This window comes from Lolium perenne, chromosome 6 (genome assembly GCF_019359855.2).
Source record: "Lolium perenne isolate Kyuss_39 chromosome 6, Kyuss_2.0, whole genome shotgun sequence".
Taxonomy (NCBI): Eukaryota; Viridiplantae; Streptophyta; class Magnoliopsida; order Poales; family Poaceae; genus Lolium; species Lolium perenne.
In genome coordinates this window covers 83,871,837-83,879,191 of record NC_067249.2, presented here as the reverse complement: position 1 = coordinate 83,879,191, position 7,355 = coordinate 83,871,837, and the positions used below count along the sequence as shown (strand labels likewise).

General features: G+C 47.6%; 1 protein-coding gene across 1 annotated transcript; it reads right to left on the bottom strand.

The window, feature by feature from the left end:
- Positions 1–4,822: 4,822 nt before the first annotated feature.
- LOC127309633 (uncharacterized) lies at positions 4,823–6,124 on the bottom strand. Its single transcript, XM_051340410.2, has 4 exons — positions 5,627–6,124; positions 5,473–5,556; positions 5,292–5,393; positions 4,823–5,223 (listed from the first exon to the last, which is right to left on the bottom strand). Exons 1-4 carry the CDS (start codon positions 5,819–5,821, stop codon positions 4,900–4,902), a joined length of 705 nt encoding a protein of 234 aa, XP_051196370.2. The 5' UTR covers positions 5,822–6,124; the 3' UTR covers positions 4,823–4,899.
- Between the last annotated feature and the right edge of the window lie 1,231 nt (positions 6,125–7,355).

Here is a 7,355-nt window from a genome sequence, read left to right as displayed (position 1 = left end):
GCCCCCGCGCGCTCCTCTAGGGCACAAGTTTTGCAACAACAACATCCCACGGTCCTCCTGCTTGGAGGACGAGCGGCGTGGAGAAGGACAAAGAGTGGGAATGGGAGCTGAACGGCTGAACCGGTGACGTGATGGGAGGGCGGAGCTCGGGCCGCCGCTTTTCCTTTGATGAATGGTTGGCAGGGGCAAGGAAGAGGCGGAGTTGTGCTGGCTGGCTCGCTCGGAGAAGGAGATGGGCGCGAGCGAGTGGGTCCGGGTGAGGCGGCTAGGTTTCGAGGAGAAAGCCCGGGGCTCGACGACGGCACCGCTCCCGCGGAGGGGGGCGGGAGGGAGCGCCGTGAGAGGAGATCGAGGAGAGGAATGGGTGTGGGAGTGGGCAAGTGACGTGCTAGGGTTCCGCGGATGCTAGCGAATCGATGCAATGGGAGCTAGGTCACGACCTCTTTATTCCCTCAAAAAATATATTTTTTTCTGCCAACAGCATCACGACGCGTGGCCCAACCTACGGAGAAGGATCCAAGCAAGCACCCAGACCTTGCTCACCTGGTAGCCTATCGTGGATGGATTGGGAAGGCTCCATGGGGGTACATCGTATACACCTTTAGAAGCTATTTTAGTTCCCAGCGGCGTGGGGACTAACATACCGCTCGTAATACCGACGGCATGCTAGGTATACGCCACTAAGGCTGTTTTTTCCACACTGATAGACTTAGGGCATCTTTAACGGGGCGATGCCAACGGACGCGCGTCGCAAAATGCATATGCACCCTGTTCCAGCGAGGTGACACATAGTGACCGGGCCGTCCGCAGAGACGCAAACACGGTCTAAATATGTGGCACATTTGCGTCTCTACGGACGATGCGTCGTCGCGCCGAGCGTTCTCCTTTTTTACCCGGTCCCCCACGCCAGGGACATCGAAATCGGCTGCGCGGATTTGCTTCCTCTTCCCCTTCTTTGCTTCCCTAGTGCGACGCCACCACCCCAACCCCACCCCGCCGCACCACCGCAGTACACGTCGTCTGCTCAGCCCTCGCCGCGTCGGAGAACATGATCTGAGTCGGGGTAGGTTCTAGGGCGCATCTGTCACGTGTTTGTGGGCCAAACATCTTCCGGTTGCGCCGCCCGGCCTCGCCGCCCAGGGCCTGTTTGGTCAGTTGCGCTGGTAGTTTTCTTACTCATCTTTTGGGCGCTATTGTTGGCGACCATTGATCAACGGTTGCTACCCATGCAGATGGACATGTGGAAGATGTTTGACAAGTTCCGCGCTGAGGTCATTGACTCCTCTTCCGACGAAGATTCCGATCACTGGCCATGCAGAGGGATGCACTGTCACAGTGATATCTGAAGATTTATGGATTTGTCAGTCATACTTTAGCATGGCCGGTTCCAACAATGACATCAATGTATTGCACCGATCACCAGTTTTCAACAGGCTTATGCAAGGCAAAACTCCCCAGGTGAGCTACGAGATCAATAAAAATGAAATCTGACGCAGGAGCACATGACTACGACATAAGCTACGTCTAAGCTAGCTGAAACTTAGCAATTATGTACAAATTTTGCGCTTTTCAAAATATATTGGCCGCGGGATATATGGGAGTTAATTAACAAGTTGTACATTGAAGGGAAACGTATTTTTACATACTCCATTGTGTAACCAATTGCACAAATTTTCTTTTTGTATCGCAAGAAAAACTAATTTATATACATATGCACTACAGATATTCGATAACAGGTGTTTTTCTATTCAGCAACACCCGAATTTTTGGTCAGCATGCATGTTGCTTTCCCCGTCAGGCCGCCACCTTCTGCCTGTTTGCTTTATTTGAAAACGAAAAAAGTAAAGATGAGAATAGAAACTGAACAGGTTTCTTCTACCGACGTCATGCACATCATCTGCATGCATCGGGGTAGACGGTCTTATTCTCGTCCACAAGTACGTCGCCATGCTCGCCTTGCACATGCAGGGCCGCAGGAGGGCCACTAACGAAGTAACGAACGACCATATGCGCGAGCAATACGCGTATAGAAAAACCTAGTAGCCTCTCAGTTTTATAATTGTGTTGTAATTTCAGTTTAAATTTAAACTAAAATCAAGAAAAGAATTATGGAATAGTGGGAGTAATTTACGCGGCTCGAGAAATATAATCACATATGAAACCATTTGTATATACATGTTTACTAGTTTGTAATTACACATTAATTCTTATATATATTTAATAGCTAATTACATGTAAATATACATGTGTAGTTACACTGTAAATTCCATGTAATTCAAATATATATACATGCTAATTAGATAGTAATTTACATGTACAAAAACCATGTATACATGTGCAATAAACTAGTAATTTACGTGTAGGTACCCATGTATATACGTGTAAAATTGGATCATAATTACATGTCGCAACCTTGTATGTACGTGTAAAATATCTTGTATTTAACATGTAGATAATGTGTCAAATCAACTAGTATTTAGACAAACTTAAGACAAATTTTATGGGACGGAGAAAGTAGCATATGTCGATCAACTACCCATAGTTCGCATAGATACAGTACATGTCAAACAGCAAGTATTAAAATGTACCACAGTACTAATTGGCCTCCTCTCTTTCCCCAGCTAGTTGTTCCAGCTCGCGGCAGAAAAAGGTCCGGTTAAGACCGGATGCTAACAAAACGATCGCTAGAAAAAAGAAAGAACCATATTCTCCAGCGCGATTTCAGAGAGGACCGATCGAGCCAGAAATTCGAGTGTTGACGAAAAGGAAAACAACCGACAGATAAATAGCAAAAGTGAAAAAAAAAAAGGGTAATCTTTGTGCACCGCATACTTGTTTCTTATCCCTTGTACTGTCTTCTAGTATTATCTATTTTTTTCCAGTTTTTGACCGCAGCTTATCATCTCGATCTCTTTCCAATAAATTTGCTTCCTTGCTTACCTATCCATTCGAAATTAGCACAGCTAGCTAATCATTTACGTTTAGCTGCAATCTGCCATGATGAGTGTTGCGTGGGGCTGGCTGATTGCAGAGCAGCGGAGCGGAAGAGCAAATCATTCACGAGAAGCGGAAGAAAACTCCAGGCAGCACCACAATGTGGCTACTATCGTACGGGAGGAAGACGATCCGAAGATGGGGCTGGACAGGAGGAGTACCCGCACGGGAGCAGGCAAGCGGCATCTCTGTTCTCTTTTTCTTGTGATTCTTTGGAACATCACCCGGCCTGCATAGTCAAATTGCAGGAGAATCAGGTTACAGATCGAACAGTAAAGTAACGAAATTTTGTCAAAAGAGACCACCTGCCCCAATTCATTGACAAAAAGGACCACCTCTGAGGCAAATTGACAAAAAAGACCACCTCTGGGGTGGCGGCAGCGCCCCCAGCCGACACGTGGCGCTTGCCGCCGGAGGGAGGGGCGGCAGGGACCCGCCGCCGCACCAGGTGGCGGCACGTTACCGGGCCATGTCGCCGTCCGTCGCGCCGTCAGCTGGCCGTTCGCGTGGTGGGCCATGCCGCCGGACGCAGCGGCGGCAGGACGACGTGGAGATGCCTCCACAGCCGGTGGCGGCAGGCCCCGCCATCCACCACGCGCGCCGACGACCGCGCCCAGAATCTGGCGTCGAGGGAATCTGCCCGGCCGACCAGCTCCGACACAGCTGGTGACACTGACTAAAGCTGGCTGCACTGATTTCAAGTCATGCTTTAAGTGTCAGATTTTCCCGCTCGATACAGGAAATTAACCACCGAAAGCGCCCTATATGTGTAGGAATTCTGTGCAGATACAGTAATTAGAGCATAACTGTGCGCTAATTTTTTGGTACTGCTCACACTAATTGAAGGCTATATAAGTCGGCTCCCCCGCATAGAAATCGAAGCAGCAGGATCGAGTTTGCCTTCTCCGCGTCTCTGTTTCGTGCGCAAAATATTGGAGTGAGTATGAGTGTGCCTTGTTCGGACCAGGATTTTAGGCCGATGAAGGGGAAGAATGCAAGCTTGCCACCGGGGGTGAGAGCAGAGAGGTGTTGGTGCGGCCGCCTTGCGAAGGTGAAGGAGGTGGTTGATTTTTCTGATAAGTTCGGCATGAAATATTTCATGTGCGCGAGCTATGATCGTGATCCACCCAGGCAAACAAGTTCATCGTCCTCGAGGCCTGCGGTATGTTCTAACAGCATGATTAAAAAAAATTAATTGTATGTCATTAATTTTTGTTTATTAACCGTATTATTTGTGTTGTAGTCTCCCCCGCCCCTTTGCATGTGGTTTCACTGGATAGACCAGGAGCAGCCGGAGTGGGCACGCCGCGAGGTGGAGGAGAAACAGCGGCGTGCATGGGCAAGGTTCCATGAGGAGGAGCGTTTCGAAAAGGCTATTGCAAATGATAAAGCAGAAAGAGAGAGACAGATACAAAAATTAAGGGCAGAGCAAGCTCGAAATCGTGAGGTAAATCAGAAGCGGATGGATGATGAGGCTGCACGTAGGTATGCAGAGGAAGAGGTGCGCAGGGAGGCCCGTGAAGCGGAAAGAAAGAGATTAAGAGAAAGGGCTGCTGAGGCGCAGGCAGCAGAAGAACGCGGCGACAAGACTGGAAAATGGCCACGCTGGACGCAGGGCAAATAGAGTGATCTGTTGTATTTAAATTCTGTTTTACTTTCGCGTTGTATCTTAAATTTCGTTGTAGTGATTAGCCGTATTTTAATTTAAGTTATATTTCCAACTTTATTTCGGCAGATGTATTAATAATAAATGTTGATTTCCCGGAAAAAGTCCGCGTGTAAATTATTGGAGTTAATTTAGAAATCAAACTTATTGGAACTAATTTTAATATGTCTCCGAGATACATAGAAAAATGTCTCATACATAGATAAATATATGATACATAGAAGTAAGGTCGATTTGTATCATTCCTGACGACGACGACGACGATGCTGCCGTGGCCTTGGACCGGAAGGCGACAACCGGGGACGAGGGGGATGAGGTGGACGCAAACCTCGGCCATACTGATTTTCCTCATCCTCTGTACGTGTCTCATCTGCTGGCGATGGAGTCTGAAATATGTATGGAGATTCCAGATTTGGGGGAATCAAACTGGCATCTGTGCCGAAAATAGCACCTCCAAAGAATTCTTCAACTATCCCGGTAACATCATTGCGAGGTTGTTGGGAAGTGCTGCCGTAGTATTGTGGTTGCTGCGTCATATCGGGCCATGTCGGGATTAAAGATTCCTGCGTATTGAATGGCTCTGTCAGAAACATGCACGCAATAATCATGTATGTAATTAACATGAATTAACCTGTGTTGGGTATTGCGATTGCATGTGGTCACGACCACGCAGTGGAGGCATATTGTGGCCTAAACCAGCTCCCATGTTGGACCACGTAGGGTCAACAGATTCCTGCGAACGTAAACGATATGTTATTAGTAGGCATGTAAATAATCACGTGTTGGTAGGTAATTATTAAATATGAGTATACCTGAGTGTTGAATCTTTGCGAGTATTCGCCTTCTGTGTAGGAGAATCGTTGTCCAGATGGATATGACGGAAAATGATCGTCCTCCTAATACAATTGGAAAAAAATGTGTCATTGTTGTAAGTTCAGGAGGAATGTATGTACGCAAGTTGATTACCTGTGTGGCACCATGGCGTTGAGATATGTGTGCGGACTGTGATCGTTCAAGTAGAGATGAGTCGCGTCGTGGATTAGATGTATGCGAGGTAGAGGGAACTGGTACGGCAAGACGGTCCTGTACCACAGTCGGCCAAATACTAGAATAAGCGGCAGGGACCAAAGGAGTACCCTTGATTGGCAGGGCTGTGATCATGGAAACATCTTTTAGCGTAGGAGTCAGCTCCCCACAACTTAAGTGGAAGGTGTGGGTTTCAGGTCTCCAACGATCAACAAGGGCCGATAGAAGAGATGGGTCTAACGTGAACTTCTCCTTGCTCGATGTCAGCTTAGAAAATGGTAGAAGTCCATGGGCCGTGAGATGTTCCTCAAAAACACTGTTAACAAGAAACCTGTTCTTAATGGTTCGTACCCTGAAGACCGGAGGTGGGTTTGAGTGCGCATTCGGGTTCAACCAGAGGTGGCAACGGTGTCCGGCATCGCAGGATCTTCGCAATAGGTCTGGCAAATCCGACATCATAACCTGCATCCATCGATGGTATAATCATACATTAATACATTAATCAAACATTCATAAAAGTTTAATTAAAATATGTATGCATTCAGCGATACGATAATCATATAATAATACATTAATACATGTCTCTTTATTACAGCACACCAACCATACAAATATTTGAAAACAAAAAATTACATCATGTGCGGTAAGGGCATTCATTTCGCGCATGACCGGGGCATCGGCAAAGGCGACAACGGCGAGGTTCTCCTGCCTGGCTATGATCCATGTCATTCCTATGACGACGAGATTGGCGTCGTCCCCTCGCGGTTCTCTTCAATGTCGGGTCCGGAACCCATTTGGTAGTTCTTTCTGGAAACTCGTACCTATAGTGTCCGTTGAGTCCCCAGGTCCAGAACTCACCGTTCCAAGTTCCGAGTAGGTTCTGGATGTTGAAGTAGGGAGATATGTAGTTCTCCACGCTGATGTTCTGTGCTGCAGCCGCCCTAAGGACATGACTACATGGGTATCCTAAAAGCTTGGGCTTGTTGCAACTGCATTCACACGTGTTGGGGCCGAGTTGAACAGCTTGCTTTCTCGATCCTCTATGGTGGCCTTTCACCCACTTGGCTCGTACGTGGATTTCCCACTTATTATGAAGTGCATCAATTTGACGAAACCCATGACTTTTGGATTTTTCAGCTTTCTCATCCAAATGTCGTTGCATCTTTTCAGACCATTGCTTGTTCATCACATACCGTGTGTTTGCGACCTGCACTCTATCTGCAAAGTATGACAGAGTCCGGTTCCAAGTTTCAGTAATCAAGGCTGTGATAGGGAGGGCTCGCACACCTTTCAGCACGCCATTGTAAACCTCTGACATGTTGCTGGTCATTATGCCGTACCGAGCCCCTGAGTCGTGAGCTTGCGCCCACTTACTTAAATCAGGGCAGTTCTGATTAATCCATGTACTCAAATTTATTTCAGTTCTCCGGCCCCTCCGGTCTTCTCTCGGCGGCAAGGCAGCACTCTCGATTTCTTTGTTGATTCCAGCCCAAATAGCATTCATCTTCGCCTCAGTCTTCTGCATGCACATCCTCTTAAATAGCTTGAACCAGTCCTTGTTCTTGAACTTTGAGTAAAAATTGGCAGCCAGGTGCCTCATGCACCACCTTGTCTCCAGGTCGGGCCACCCCCAGAGAGGGTCCGATGAATTCTTGATAATTTCGAGAGC

Excerpts from the sequence above, each read along its gene's own strand:
- LOC127309633 (XM_051340410.2), bottom strand. The coding sequence starts at position 5,821 with ATGATCACAGCCCTGCCAATCAAGGGTACTCCTTTGGTCCCTGCCGCT. Across the intron at positions 5,557-5,626 it reads AACGCCATGGTGCCACACAG|GAGGACGATCATTTTCCGTC; the intron begins GTAATCAACTTG and ends CAATTGTATTAG. Across the intron at positions 5,224-5,291 it reads AATCGCAATACCCAACACAG|GAATCTTTAATCCCGACATG; the intron begins GTTAATTCATGT and ends TTCAATACGCAG.